A 16,498-nucleotide genomic window follows, 5' to 3' on the forward strand; every position below is an offset into this window, starting at 1 on the left:
CCCTGGGCTTCTCTGCTGGAGAAGCTGATCCACAGCTCCCAAACCGGGGTCCCCAGCCACACCATGAATTGTGGAGTCAGTCAGATGCTGGGGGGTGTTATCCAGAGGGTGAACTGATTTCACTAAGGGCTGATACTTCTTAACTTTCTTGTTCGAAAAATGGAAAAACTAATTGGCCGGCCCAAAAGTGGCCACCTAAATATTTGCTGAATGAGTTCACGAATGATGACTGTCATTGATATAAGAAAATGATCCAGCATACTAAGAATGAGTTAAGTCACAATACAAAATATATAGCAATTCCAAAATGCCCAGGTTTACTGGTCAGACTGGCCAATAGATAGAAAGAAACGTTTCAAATAAGCCAGTCTCCAAGATAGGTAATAGTATTACACACACTCATTCCAAAACACACCATGAAGCCTTCTGCTAATTACTTCCAACTCCCCAAAAGGTAAAATAAACATGAATGCCTATCACTAGCGGATCCTTTCTACAAAGTTATCCTTGTAAATACTAAAGAATGGGAGGGGGGAGAATCAAAACAATTTATTAAGAGTTTATAAAGAAAATCACAAGAATTAAATAGAACATATGGGCAAAGAATCTGAACAATTAACATAAAAAAGTAATTTTAAATGGATATTAAATAGGAAAAATACTTCACTCTCACTAGCATTAAAAATACTCATTAAACAAAAAAATGTAATTATAGGCAATCTGTTCGGTGCTAGAGCAATTCAATGAGTCAGACACTCACAGTCTGCAAGTGAACTTGGAAATGCATTCAATTCTGGAACACAATTTGGCAAAATGTCTCAGGAACCTTGGTTCACATTCTTTAACACAGGAATTTTCAACTTCTAGGAAATATTTCAGAATGTCAACTAATATCTTTGCATGAAGATCTTCACCTCAACATTATATTTAATCAAGAAAATGTAGAGCCTCATAAATATCCAACAATAAAGGAAATGTTAATAAAATTCCTTCTAAATTATATTTATGGGGAATTTTAACGATAAGGATATTTTTATGATAAAAAAATTAAATAAATGTACAATTTCAAATTGCATACATGTCAAAGTCTCAACTATGTAACATGTGCAAGACAAAACACCAAAATGTTAATAGGATGGTAGTATTTCTCCAAGTCTCTGAGTCTTTAGGGTGATTGATTTTCTTCTTTAAGCCTTCATACGTGTTCTCCATAGTAAAAATGCATTCATTTAAAAATCAGAGAAAAAAGAAAAAAACTTTCCTTTAAATGATGACATTTCACATTTTAAAATCTCAAATGGGGTGACATTTCCCCCACGGGACTCCATACTGCTTTAAAATGCTGAAAGTTTCAATCTATTGAACTACAAATTGTGCAAGTAGCAGCAAACCTGCCTCCTCCTCTCTCTCCTCCCATCCATCTCTGTTCAGTCTGCTCCTCCCGGGCCAGCCGGTCAGTTCAGCCCCGCAAGGCTTGCTCCTTGGCTCCGAAGCCCTCACTGTGAATCACATACTCTTGGGTCACTCATCTGTTTCTTGGTAACTGTCAAGTTCCCTTCAAAGTCACTCAGCAAACATGGGCCGAGCGCCTCCTCTGGGCTGGGCTGTGTGCTAGACACTTGCCAGTCAGTGGGCTCCACTGGCAAGTCCCTAGGCTCAGCCTCCTCCCATTTCCCCAGACACCTCTCCTTCTCAGCTGCCTCTTCCCCACCGCACCCCCAACAAGCCACAATCATCTTGCCACCGCGGTGATTCCTAACGGGTCTCCCACCTCTGGTCTCCTACGATGCATTCCATCTCCACTCTCTAATGGAGTCATCTTTCTGAAATGAAAATCTTACTATTACACACTTAACCCTGCTTAAAACCGCTCAACACCTCTCACGCCACGCTCTGTCCCCACCACCTCTGCTCTTAAGACAAATTCTAAACTCTTTAACGTGGCTGCACGATCGGCCCTTCTCAACCTCTCCAGCTACACTGGTGACCCATGCATTTACAGATTTATTTAATTACTCCATGAGTTCAGGTGGAACACCTTCTGGGTCAGGCACTGTGCTGGGTGCAGGGGATCCAGCCGGGTAGAGACACACCCTGTAGGCATGGAAGTCAGCCTTCACTGCAGCTGCTTTCTGTCCTTGCTATTCAGAGTGTGATTCTTGGACCAGCGGCATTAACATCACCTGGAGCAGAATCTTGGGCCCTTCTGCAGACCTACTGAATACAAGTATATACTTTTTTTGATTTGCAGGTGATGTTATATATCCTGTCAAAGTCTGAGGAGCCCTGCTTTGCGTTTGTTCAAATGTCAGCGCTGCTCTCCCCTATTGCCCTCTCCACGTGCCCTTCATCAGCCTGGGATACTCTTTGCCCTTCTCTCTGCCTAACTCCCCACTATCCTTCAGTTTCTGCATGAATTTCCTGCCTGCTAGGAAGACTTCCTTCCCTGACCTCTTAAGTTAGGGTGAAGGGACACCCCCCATGTGATGTCACCATCAAAACACTTACAGCTCTATACTGTGATGTGGCCCCCGACCCCTGCAAACACTGTGGGAGCAGAGGCTGGGTCTGTCTTTTCGTAACCGCATTCCTAGGAGCAAGCCTAGTGTCTGACAGAGTATAGTCAGACCTCGCTTTATTGCGCTTCACAGACACCACATTTATTTTTTAACAAGTTGAAGGTCTGTAGCAGCCCTGCATTGAGCAAGTCTATTGGTACCATTTTTCCAACAGCATTTGTTCACTTCATGTCTCTGTGTCACATTTTGGTAATTCTCACAATATTTCAAACCCTCTACAGCAAAAAGATTACAAGTCACTGAAGGCTCATATGATGATTAGCATTTTTTAGCCAAAAATTAATTAATTTTAATTAAGGCATACACATTGTTTTTTTATAGACATAATGCTACTGCACACTTAATAGACAGTTATGTTTACAGTATACCACTATAACAACTTTTACATGCACTGGAAAACCAAAAAATTTGTGGAACCGAACCTACAATATCTCTGAGGTATGCCTGTAGTTGGTCAGTAAAAAGCCATTAACAAAAACATAGAATTTGGTGCAACTGTAAAATACCCAGGCTTAAAAAATAATTTGAAGTTTCTAAATTCCTCAGGTGAGGGTAGATTTGGAGGAGTTGGGGACAGTGAACAGGTTCCTAGGAAGAAACCAACACTATCTGCATGCATGTCTGCTTCATGTTTTACGTACAGGCTTAGCCTTGGACGAAACTCCTGCCAGCCCACTGGACATCCTTGTGTAAATTAGAAAGAGAAGTTCCTCCCTCAGCACAGATGCAATTCTAGGCCAGGGTGCACTGAGGACCTAGCAAGCAAACTGGTTTCTGGTTGCCCCCATGCAGGGTAGAGCCTGCACCACCATATGTGGTGGCCCTGCCTTGTGCCCCGACTAAAATCAACCCCGTCTGGAAAGAACAGCCATGGAGCAAGCACTGGAAACCAGGTCCTGGCTCGGCATGACCTCGGGTGAGGAATTTACCTTGTTATACAATGGAGATACGTAACGTCAGCCATGACTACCTCACAGGGCTCTCTCAACATTTTTAAATAGAGTGGCGTCATACCTTCCACAGAGTGTATTTTCTAAAATCAAAGGGTAGGGTAGAAGTTGCATATGACCACAATTGCTCTTGAGAATGCCTTCACATCATCCATGAAGTAGAGTCCATGCCCAGGCTGACATGCCTCTCTGGAGACTGGCATGCGTCTCTCTCAATAAGCCCACCACAACCTCCAGGGAGGGAAGAGATGCTGATTCTTTGGTAAAAACATCAGTTGAACTGACTGGCTTCCATGCCTAGGCCATGTCTACCTAACGTACAGAACCGGAAGTACCAGAATCACCCTCAGTGCGATGAGATACTCACAATACGAGGCCTTCAGCCCCCGAGGCAGCTGAGGGAACAGTAGATTCCCCCCTGCCATCTCATACTCACTCTGGGGTACATGCCCACTGAAGAGAATAGCAAGTGGAATCACTAATTCAGTTTTAATTATGTTTCCCTCTCTCTTCCTTTTATGCCCACCATGTAGAGTTGACTTTGAGCAAGTTAAATGCATAGTCTAATGAAGCTTGAAAACTCTGAAGCAAAGTATAAACGCAAGGCATTATCTTTGTGATACGCCTACCTGATTAGTAGTCTGTGATGTGGGGAAATCCACACTGTTCAGGACACAAAGCTACCAGTGTGGGAAACCTTTAACTCACTCCCTTAGCTCTGGGCACACGGGCAGACCCCACCCCTCCCATGCAAAGGCACTGCTGGCGTGCTCCTGGGAACAGTTGTTGCTTTGAGTTGTGTCTCCCGTAGAGGAAGGGCTGGCACGGAGCCAGTCACAGTCTTTCACCTCATTCTTCTCAGGCCTATTTGGCAAAATGTCTCAGGGTAGGAACTAGGGTAGGTCTCGAGGTAGGAACTAGACCTACTGGCTGAGGAGGTGAAATGGTACAAGGCAGCAACTCTAGTGTGAAAGTGCAGGACCAACCCTCTCAGAGTTGCTGATGCCCAAAGCTAATCTCTCAGCTCAGCGTCTGCACTGGCCACCAAGCAAAGAGTCCTCTCAGTTGCCTGCACCAACACTCCAGACTGAAAATAAGTCCCAGCTCCTTCCAGATAAAAGCCACATGTGCCCACTGCTTTCCAGAGCAAAACATATCATCCTGAATGCCACCAAAATAAACACTTATCCTAACGTGCCACCTGGGCCATTCTGGAAATGTTCTAGTGAACCAATGACCTACTTAGTTCAATCCTACATATAAAGAACAGGATTTCTTACAACCAAATAGTGTTTTGGAAAATCCAAGCACTCGGTCTTCCCTGGTGGCGCAGTGGATAAGAATCTGCCTGCCAATGCAAGAGACATGGGTTCGAGCCCTGGTCCGCAAAGATCCCACATGCCGTGGAGCAACTAAGCCTGTGCACCACAACTACTGAGCCTGCGCTCTAGAGCCCGCGAGCCACTACTGCTGAAACCTGCGTGCCACAGCTACTGAAGCCTGCATGCCTAGAGCCCATGCTCTGCAACAAGAGAAGCCAGAGAAGCCCTTGCACCGCAACAAAGAGTAGCCCCCACTCGATGCAACTAGAGAAAAGCCCGCGCACAGCAACGAAGACCCAACGCAGCCAAAAATTAAAAAATAATAAAAATTATATTAAATTTAAAAAACAAAGCACTCTTCAACATCTCTGCAGCCCTGCTACGGCTATGTTTCCATACAGCCCACTTTCCATACTTCCAATACAATTAATCTCCATTCAACAGGAAACTGCTAAGAGAAAGCAAGTTCTATACTTGTGTATAGCTATTGACCTAGATTCTTCATTAATATACTTGTGGAAGTTATTATACACAAAACAAATACCAATTAACAATACATTTTGACTAACAGTGATTACAGTATTAATTTGATTAATACTGTCTCTGACAGAAAACTGGGGTCACCAGGGAAACAAAATTTTATTTAGAAACTCTTAATTGGGCATCTACTGGTGTTACCCGCTGTGCTAAGTGCTATAGGGAGATAGATACAAATGTGAACTGGACAGAGATTCTAACCCACCTCCTCCCTCCCCACCTAAGAAGCCTTAAAGTCTACAAGTGCCTTAGGCCAACAACTCAACATAAGGAAACCAATAGGAAAAACACTAACTCTGGGCAGAAAAGAGATCAAGAAGTCTTAATTGGTTAGTGACAAGTACAAATGCTCATGTGAAGAACTGTAACTCATCAATCCATACCATTTACCCCAACATACACACTGGCTTCAAGGAACAACATTTAGCTGATGGGAGAAAAGAAAACCTAAGACAGCAACAGAGAAAGAGGAGATATTTTACTCTTCCAAGCACATCAAGGTATGGTTCAGAATGGTCTGAATACTCACTGTTCTTCTTGTACATCAAAATTTCAAAGGAATTCATCTCATAGTTCTCAAATGTTTGCCGCACCTTTTCAATGGTGTCTTTATCAGTCAGCTCCCCGTACATAAAACTGCAAAGCAACCAAACAGCCCAAGTTAGATGAACAAGTATTTATCATTCTACAAGCATCTGTTTTTACCTGCTCTATACCCAGCACTGTGCTGTGCACTGTGGAACACACACACACACACACACACACACACACACAATGAAAACATTTGTTCAATCAAAAACGATTTACTGATTGAGCTGGAATCAAGACTCCATCCCTGTCCCCCCAAAACTGACAGTCGAATGAGACACACTAGAAAACAGTAGATCAGAAAACAGTAGATTAGAGAATAGTATGACCAACACATGAGGAATTACAACACTAAGAATAGGCACAGAGCACTGTCTGAGTGGTCAGAAAAGGCTTCCCAGAGGCAAGAACAAAAGAGATCTAAAGAGCAGGTGGAAATCTGCTGAGAAAAGGAGGGAAACAAACATTCTAGGCAAAAGACAAGCATGTGCAAAGGCACAGAGGTGAGAGAAGGTTAATTCTGGAACCTGAATACGGTTCAGTTCCATATGTCTGGAATGTAGACAGTAAGGGGAAAATTAGCAACAGGTAATATGGAGAGGTAAGCAAGGGCCAGATCATGGAGGAGACCATGGCATTACAGGTCAGGTGAAGTCATTTAAACTTTATCCCGAAAGCAATGCAGGGAGGGCCCCTGAAGGGTTTCAGGCAAAAGAGTTACATAACGAGATCTGCATTTTAGAAATACAACTCTGAGAGACGTCCCGAGAAGGATGGCAGAATAAATCTGGACCACAGATTTTTCCTCTTCTAATTCCTAACAAATTAAACAAAAGAATAGGAAAAAAAAAAAAAAGTCACCAAACAATAAAAAGGGCGCAATTTGATGCTCTAAACATCAAGACATACTGTAGCTAAGGAAAGAAAAGAAGATTCAGCAAACAAGATTCAGCCACTGTCTGTGCAGCTCTTTTTCCTACCCCACCACTCAAAAAGAAAAAAGAGCTCTGGGTTGAATAAATCCAGATGATCAAATTCTACAAATTCTTTCTAATACTTCTCCACGCTCCTCACAATTTGGAGAAAAGTAAACTAACAGGGTAAATAAGGATCCTGAAAAAAAATTAGAGAAAACCTCTGGATAGTAGAAGCTTCTTCCTACTAATACTGGTTCTCAGCAGAGGAAGGAAAACTGCCAGGACTGTCCATTTTCTTGGGTCCGCACACTGAATATGGTCTGAAGACCAAGGTTTTTCCCTCTAGGAATGGGATAACATTCCCAACAACTAGGCTGAGCGACACTAACAAAACGTGAGAGGAGAGAAACCATCCCTCAATGGGGCTGGAAAAGCCAGTCCTCCAACAAAGGCTGCCCATGGACCCGCCCAAGCATGTCTCCTGCCCACCCCAGGCCTTCAGACGACACCAACAAGGAAGGACAGCCATGCTCAGCCCTCAAGGCTTATGTAGTGTATAGAAGCAGCGGCGTGGGTTCCCAAATAATACACAACCCATCTTCTAAAACTGCGCATACCTAACTGTGCAATTTAGCTTTTTCTTGATGACTTGAATCATAGAATCACAGAATTTCAGAACTAACAAGAACCTCAGAAGTTATCAAGCACAATTCCTGAACCACCAAGTCAAGCGCCATGCTCAGCTTGATACTGGAACAGCCGTGGGCTTACTGTGAGCTTCCACTTTCCAGCACCCTGCAAGAAAAGTGCCCTAGCTATTGACTTTATGAATTCTGTGTCACTTTTGTTATCACGTCCCTTCCCAGCCCACTGAGAGATGTTATTATCTGTGGTTCCCCGTGAGCCCATCTCATGTAGTACTCTGCTTTGGGGCTGTGTTCTTCATCTATAAACCAGGAAAACAGATAATTGAGCTTGGTGAATTACCTTTAAAAAGAAGGATAGATCAAGACTAAATTAGCCATGCCTGAGAACAAGAGGATTTCTTTCTCCCAGGAGGCAAAAACTTAAGCTCTATAACCATTTTACTTAGCTGGTTTTGCTCTAAGGCCTTTTTAGCTTCCTCCCACTTTCCCTTTCTGAATGGATTTGCTAGATAAGTGACCTCAACTTATGTGATGGTTGTATAGGCTGGCAATTTCCTTCACAAGGTAAAACCAATCCCTGCAAAGTGGAGTCTTCAAATCAATGAAGTACCATAATTATGCCCAGCTTTCCTTACTCTTATGTACTTTTTCAAGTTGTAGTTTAGTGGTAGGTGTACATTTCCTTTGTCTGGACATTAGATTTCAGATGCCTGCAATGCAAGAAATAAGCCAAAAGGCTCCTGAGCAATTAGGGATGTGGCTAACACAAAGGCACGTTTACTTTCCTTCTAGAGAAGGGACACCTTCAGGGAATTAAATAAGTTTCTTAGAGTTGCGCGTAAAAGAAAGTTGGCTAAATTATCCAGTTCTCTTATCTGATTTTCTTAAAGTGTCTGACTATAGCCAATAAGAAGCAAGAAAGGTAAGGAAAGGCTGCTCAAGTCACACGAAAAAGCGAAGCTCACTCTCCCAGTGTGTTCTGACTGTGTACGTGCACGTACAGATGGAGACACAGATGCACATACACAGATACTTAAGAGGATAACAGCACACCGAGAATATAAGAGAATTCTATCGTAATACTTGAGTCATCATTTTTAAACCGTTGAGGGAATCTTTTTTTTTAACACCTTTATTAGTATAATTGCTTTACAATGGTGTGTTAGTTTCTGCTGTATAACAAAGTGAATCAGCTCTACATATACGTATATCCCCATATCTCCTCCCTCTTGCGTCTCCCTCCCACCCTCCGTATCCCACCCCTCTCCTTTGAGGGAATCTTCAATTTTCCATTTCCCAGTCCCAAAAACCTAAAATTTAAGAAAATGATAATATTTTCAAAACATTTAATACTTTTCACCAAATGAGTTACTTGGCTGATTTAATATCAAGAAAATGCAACTTCTGAGAACCAAAGACTATGACTGGGTCAGATGGGTTTTTCCACCCTTTGGAGATGAGTTCACTTTTGGGTGTAGCAGGTTTAGGAAGATGATTCCACTGCATGCGAACACCACTGAAGACAGAAGACTCTGAGGAAGGCGAGGAGTGAGAGGCGCCAAAGGCTGTGGAGCCAAGACCTTGTTGGGGCAGCACAGGGTCCGGGTCACACGCTCCACAGGACACCTTGAAGATGCTCTAAAAGAGCTTTTCTAGTGCCACGGCCCAAGGGCGCTGCTTGGTTAGGAACCCTGTCAAATGCACAAGCTTCACAGCACCCTTTGCTTCTGCCTTTGAGTCAGTGATCAGAGAGAGATGTGACAGCAACAAGGCAGCAAGACATGGTTCTCTTCTCGTTTTCTGATGAAAAGCCCTATGAACAAGGCCCTTGTCTCCAACATGCTGTTTATTCTTAAAAAACGGCCATACGTGTTTTAAAATTAATTTAATCATCTAAAATCATCCATTTCATTTGATTTCACTTAATCTTCTTTCACATAATTTCCATCTAAACCCTCATAAAATTTTGAGTTCACATTTTATTGATAAAATGATTTTCCTGAGTTTTTCTAGGTTTTCTCCCATGTCACTGACTGTAAATTCATTAGCTGTAGGGACTATGTTTTAGATCTTCTTTGATTTTCCCAGTACAGTGTGTGAACTAGAGATGATCGTGCAATAAATATTCCTGAATGAACGCTGCATGAAAGGAAATTCCCAAGCTGAGTAAGCCAGTTTCTTTTTCCAAAAAGATACCATGATAGAGTGTTGAACAGAACCCCAAACATAAATACCTGCAGGTACTGCTTTTTTGCATCACTTCCGCCCTGTGATAGCCAGACAGCTTGCAAAATCCATCATTGCTGTACACGATAGGCCAGTCCACTATCTGGGCATTCCCCAATACAAAATTAGTATCTGTTAAAAAAAAAAACAAAACAGAAGAAGAAGAAGGGGAAGGAGAAAAGAAAAGGGCATATGAGGCAAGACATTAGTTGAGAATCAATGAGGACATAAATAATAACCAATCCAGGTATTTTTGTTTCCCTCCAAAATGGCCCTCTGAGGAATACAGAAGAACAGAGCTTTAGAACTGAATATTTGGAATGCAAATGCTGAAGTTTCTGTACTCCAAAGGAAGCATGCTTCACCAACCAACCAACGTTTTCGGCAGAAATCCAGTGATTTCCGTAAGACATACTCAAGTCCTAATTTTTCATCTCCGTGAGATTATGCTGGTAATGTGGAGCCAGAGAGAATCCAAAAGTAATTTCTTCTGGGCTCCATCCAGCATCTTGGCCCTGTCAGTCTTTTGGGCAGAAGCTACAAACTGGCCTTATGCACCCTGATTAATATTTGCTGATCCTTGGAGGAAAAGGCCTTCTTAGAAAGGCAAGGGGACAGCAGGTTGCCTCCTGGAATACACACACCAGAGAGCCTTCCTCTCCATAAAGAAGTGACTTAGACCTTCCTAATGCTAGGGCTCTATAGAACCTGATCAAGATGCTGGCAATGACAAAAACTTTCTTACTGATTTTGAAATCATGGAGCCGCAGAAAGCACATTGCAGAGCTCTTTCATGGAGCACCGGCCCACCATTCACTTGTGATACGGGGATTAAGTAAGCCAGATATGTTGGGCTATTTAGCGTGTTCTCACCACTTTCCACATTTTTAAAGATCAGAAGTCTTCGATACCTTTTGTGCTCAGGAAATCAAGTGTCCCTCTTCTCTTTTCAAGACCTTAAGCAAATAACATCCAGAACTTCAATATAATCATTATTTTGGCTTGGCTCTCTCCCCTCCACAGAATAATCACCCCTTCCACACCTCCACCCGACCAAAAAAAGGAATGAAAGGACACACATACAGACCCTTCTTTTGTTGTAAACCGGAGGGGGTTTTGTTTATATATATACACTATGTGGAGTGGAATTATGGTGACATGTAATGTCCTCATTTAATTGGGAGGTTAATTTTGTTCTAGTACAGCATTTACAGTTTATGCACAATATGGGTAACCATCCTTTCCTATCTATGTGAGGAAAAGAGGAAGGAGAGGCAGGAGGAATAGCTAAATACCATAATCTACTCTTTTTTCTGACATTTGGTTTGTTTATTAACACTTGCAAACATTCGAAGGCTCTTAGATTTGAGTGGGCAGCTTAGCTGCCACCAGCTTTGAGAAGACTCTCGGCAGTGCTCCAGCTATACAGCGTACCTGGATATCTGTTCCTTTCTGGTGGTCCAAAAGGATGGTCCCTACCTCACTGTGCCCTCACAATCTGCTGCAGCCCCTTCCAGTGTGAGCAATCTTGGTGAAAGGTGATGTCTCTGCTTGGTGGTTTCGGCCACCAGGAAAGCTGACAGCTAAAGGGCCTGCAGCAGTGGCTCCCCACCCCACCAAGAGAGACCTGACCTCAGCCAGATGGACCCCATGCACCTGAGCCTCTGACGGTGGACATGAGAGGGAACTAGCAGGTGGTCACCAGGTGGTGGGGTGCTCATCCACGCCTTCCTGCTGGGAGAGCATGGCTGCATCCCTCACCCAGCCTGCAGATGCCTTCAGGGCCACCCGGGACCCTACGCCTGGCTCCCCAATCTAAGGTGGGTGCTGTGGCTCCTTCATTTCCTGCTCAAAATTTCCTTTTACTCCAAGTTGTCAGAGCTCAGCTGTGTACTGGAAGTAAGACTCCTCCCTGAGAACCCCTGGGTGTGGTGACGTGGGCACTGCTGACCTCATGGGCTACGGCACTTGCAGCCAACCTGAGCCTCATAGGGTCAGAGATTCAGCATCAGATAAAACAACAATATTGGTTCCACAGTCAGAAGTAGCAGAATTAAAATGAAAGAAGAGCTTACTTACTTATTTATTAGCAATGGAGGCTATGCTTACTGTCAGTCGAGCAGGGACTTCAACTAGAGGGATTCATTTTATGAATACACACAGCTTCAAAGTTCTAACCCCTGGCTAAATTTAGAGAGCGCCTATCACTTATTTGTGCAATTTCTTTCTCTTTACTGAAGATACGCATCTGTGTACATATCTATTGTGATGAGTAATACAGTAAGTTACTCTTAATGTACTCTTGGGAATGCTTTGATATACTGAAAAGGAACAGAAAACAGCACGATCATGAAGTGAATCTGCAAACCTGCTAATCTTATAAATATGCCTTTAGTAAAAATACACAGCCAGTCCTTCCCTCTGTCTCTCCCTATATATGCACAAATACTTCAAGTTCCCATTGTATATCAAGCACAATGCAAAACGCTGGGATATCCAGCTTGACAAGGTATGGCCCATGCCCTTCGGGAACTTACCAGAACAAATAGGCCTGCACACTACTACCTAAACAGGGCATGAAATACTTAACTCTGTTCGAGGGAGGTAAAGGACTGTGTCTCTGAGTGGTCACAGTGGAAGTTGCTCTCGTCTGGAAGGATGAGTAAAATTCACTTCAACATTTTCAATGCCTAAAATGTACCTGCCACAGATGACACAAAAATAGATAGAGAACTGAAAATACGACGCCTGCCTCTGGTAAATGTAAGAGGCTGTGGGAAGAACAGAAAATTTCAGGCAGAGGACCCAGCATGAACAAAGGTCGGGTAGCACAGGACACAGAGCAGACTGGTGTACACACAGGGCAGCCAGGAAGATGAATGAGCAGGAGGTGAGCCTGCAGACTGGACTGCAAAAGGTCTTGAATATCAGGGAGCTCTGACTTTATTCTGGAGGCAAGCTAACCCTTCATGCTGGTCTTCTCTCCCTGAAAAAACTCACGTTTCTTGAACTGAGTAACTAAGCCTTAAAAGAAGTGCAAAATTCACTGAATTATCCCTGAGTTCATGTGAAGTCTAGTCAGTTTAACTCTCTCTCTTAAGTTCTTAAGAAGAACTTAAAAAAAGAAAAAAAACTAATTAGTATCCTCAGAAAGACTCAAGTGACAATATACCCATAAAACAAAAACAAGATGCTGGGTGGGGGTGGGGGTGGGGAAGACCCATAGGAGAACAAATGAACAAGTAAATAAGAGCTCCTGTAAATTCAAAGTAACAATTAAAAATTCAGCATAAATGTTAGAAGACAAAATAAAGTCTCACAGAGTACAGTACAGAAAGAGACATAAAAAAATAAGACACAGAAGATCAATCAAGAAAAACAGCATGCATCCTAATAAGAAGAGCAGAAAGAACAACACAAGAATAGGACAGAAGACTTTTTTTTAAAATTAAACGATCAAATCTGAGGGTAGAATAACAATATTTTCAATATTTTCAGATATGATCTTCAGGTAAGATCTGGGAAATTTATTTCCCATATATTCTTTCTTAGGAAGTTACTTGAGGATGTGTATCAGCAAAATGAGGAAGTAATACATGAAAGAAGACAACATGGGAACTAGGAAAAAAAGTGGCTCCAAATATAGAAAGCAGGAAAGGAAGCTAATAGAAAACATTCAATACGGATTGCTTCAGAGAACAGAAGTTCCAGAAGAGAAGTTATTTAGAGATAAAGGAGGTCAGGAGTTAATGATATTCCTGATAATCTGGAATAACATAAAAAGTTTAGGCAGACTTCCCTCGTGGCGCAGCAGCTAAGAATCTGGCTGCCAATACAGGGGACACGGGTTCAAGCCCTGGTCTGGGAAGAACCCACATGCTGCAGAGCAATTAAGCCCATGTGCCACAACTACTGAGCCTGCACTCTAGAGCCCACGAATCACAACTACTAAGCCTGCGTGCCACAACTACTGAAGCTACACACCTAGAGCCCATGCTCCACAACAAGAGAAGCCACCACAATGAGAAGCCCGTGCACCACAATGAAGAGTAGCCCCCACTCGCCACGACTAGAGAAAGCCCACGCGCGGCAATGAAGACCCAATGCAGCCAAAAATAAATAAATAAATGAATGAATAAAATTTTTTTTAAAAAAAGATACTGAGGCATGTTAAAATTTTAAAAAAAAAGTTTAGTAAACATATATAATTTGGGGGGCAGAAAAGAAAACTAGAAACATCAAAGAAAACAAAAGCTGTGCAGGAAGGGAAACCAAATCATACTATATCACATCATTGTCATGTAAACACGTCATTAAATTCCAATTTCTACAACCAAGTCAAAATGGACAGATAATCCAAAATGAAAGTAAATAAGGAAACACAAGCTTTAAATGATACATTAAACAACATGGACTTAATTGATATTTATAGGACATTGCATTCAAAAACAACAGAATACACTCTCTTCTCAAGTGTTCATGGAACATTCTCCAGGATAGAACATATCTTGGGTCACAAATCAAGCCTTGGTAAAATTAAGAAAATTGACATTGTATCAAGTATCTTTTCCAACCACAACGCTATGAGACTAGATATCAATTACAGGAAAAAAATCTGGAAAAAATACAAATACATGGAGGTTAACCAAGATACTACATAATAACCAAGAGATCACTGAAGAAATCAAAGAGGAAATCAAAAAATATCTAGAAACAAATGACAATGAAAACACATGACCCAAAACCTATGGGATGCAGCAAAAGCAGTTCTAAAAGGGAATTTATAGCAAAACAATCCTACCTCCAGAAACAAGAACATCTCAAATAAACAACCTAACCTCACACCTAAAGCAATTAGAGAAAGAAGAACAAAGAAACCCCAACTTAGCAGAAGAAAAGAAATAATAACGATCAGATCAGGAATAAATGAAAAAGAAATGAAGGAAACAATAGCAAAGATCAATAAAACTAAAAGCTGGTTCTTTGAGAACGTAAACAAAATTGATAAACCATTAGCCAGGCTCATCAAGAAAAAAAGGGAGAAGACTCAAATTATTTAAATTAGAAATGAAAAAGGAGAAGTAACAACTGACACTGCAGAAACAAAGGTTCATAAGAGATTACTACAAGCAACTCTATGCCAATAAAATGGACAATCTGGAAGAAATGGAGAAATTGTTAGAAAAGCACAACCTTCTGAGACTGAACCAGGAAGAAATAGAAAATATGAACAGACCAATCACAAGCACTGAAATTGAAACTGTGATTAAAAATCTTCCAGCAAACAAAAGCCCAGGACCAGATGGCTTCACAGGCAAATTCTATCAAACATTTAGAGAAGAGCTAACACCTATCCTTCTCAAACTCTTCCAAAATATAGCAGAGGGAGGAACACTCCCAAACTCATTCCACAAGGCCAGCATCACCCTGACACCAAAACCAGACAAAGATGTCACAAAGAAAGAAAACTACAGGCCATTGCCACTAATGAATATAGATGCAAAAATCCTCAACAAAATACTAGCAAACAGATTCTGACAGCACATTAAAAGAATCATACACCATGATTAAGTGGGGTTTATTCCAGGAATGCAAGGATTCTTCAATATACGCAGATCAATCAATGTGATACACCATATTAACAAATTGAAGAATATAAACCATATGATCATCTCAATAGATGCAGAAAAAGCTTTCGACAAAATTCAACACCCATTTATGATAAAAACCCTGCAGAAAGTAGGCACAGAGGGAACTTAGCTCAACATAATAGAGGCCATATATGACAAACCAACAGCCAACATCATTCTCAATGGTGAAAAACTGAAACCATTTCCACTAAGATCAGGAACAAGACAAGGCTGCCCACTCTCACCACTATTAATCAACATAGTTTTGGAAGTTTTAGCCACAGCAATCAAAGAAGAAAAAGAAATAAAAGGAATACAGGGCTTCCCTGGTGGCGCAGTGGTTGAGAGTCCGCCTGCCGATGCAGGGGACACGGGTTCGTGCTCCGGTCTGGGAAGATCTCACATGCTGTGGAGTGGCTGGGCCCGTGAGCCAGGGCTGCTGAGCCTGCGTGTCTGGAGCCTGTGCTCCACAACGGGAGAGGCCACAGCAGTGAGACCTGCGTACCTCAAAAAAAAAAAAAAAAAGGAATACAAATCGGAAAAAGAGAAGTAAAGCTGTCACTGTTTGTAGATGACATGATACTATACATGGAGAATCCTAAAGACGCTACCAGAAACTACTAGAGCTAATCAATGAATCTGGTAAAGTAGCAGGATACAAAATTAATGCACAGAATTCTCTTGCATTCCTATACACTAATGATGAAAAATATGAAAGAGAAATTAAGGAAACAGTCCCATTTACCATTGCAATAAAAAGATTAAAATGCCTAGGAATAAACCTACCTCAGGTGGCAAAACACCTGTATGCAGAAAACTGTAAGACACTGATGAGAGAAAGTAAAGATGATATAAACTGCTGGAGAGATATACCATGTACTTGGACTGGAAGAATCAACATTGTGAGAATGACTATACTACCCAAAGCAATCTACAGATTCAATGCAATGCCTATCAAATTACCAATGGCATTTTTCACAGAACTAGAACAAAAAATTTCACAATTTGTATGGAAAGACAAAAGACCCCGAATAGCCAAAGCAATCTTGAGAAAGAAAAACGGAGCTAGAGGAATCAGGCTCCCTGAATTCAGACTATACTA

At 41.9% G+C, this 16,498-nt stretch overlaps 1 protein-coding gene across 2 annotated transcripts in view; it reads right to left on the reverse strand.

Annotated features, from left to right (window-relative positions):
• Nucleotides 1-16,498, reverse strand: part of KCNH1 (potassium voltage-gated channel subfamily H member 1) — a 409,184-nt gene that overhangs the window by 368,608 nt on the left and 24,078 nt on the right. For both annotated transcript variants that reach the window (XM_060130812.1, XM_060130802.1), the window contains exons 2-3: nucleotides 9,775-9,898; nucleotides 5,918-6,024 (exon numbers count right to left, since the gene is read on the reverse strand). In XM_060130812.1, coding sequence (XP_059986795.1) covers nucleotides 5,918-6,024; nucleotides 9,775-9,898 — 231 coding nt within the window. The remainder of the gene's footprint in view (nucleotides 1-5,917; nucleotides 6,025-9,774; nucleotides 9,899-16,498) is intronic.

Source organism: Lagenorhynchus albirostris, chromosome 2 (assembly GCF_949774975.1).
Source record: "Lagenorhynchus albirostris chromosome 2, mLagAlb1.1, whole genome shotgun sequence".
Lineage (NCBI taxonomy): Eukaryota > Metazoa > Chordata > Mammalia > Artiodactyla > Delphinidae > Lagenorhynchus > Lagenorhynchus albirostris.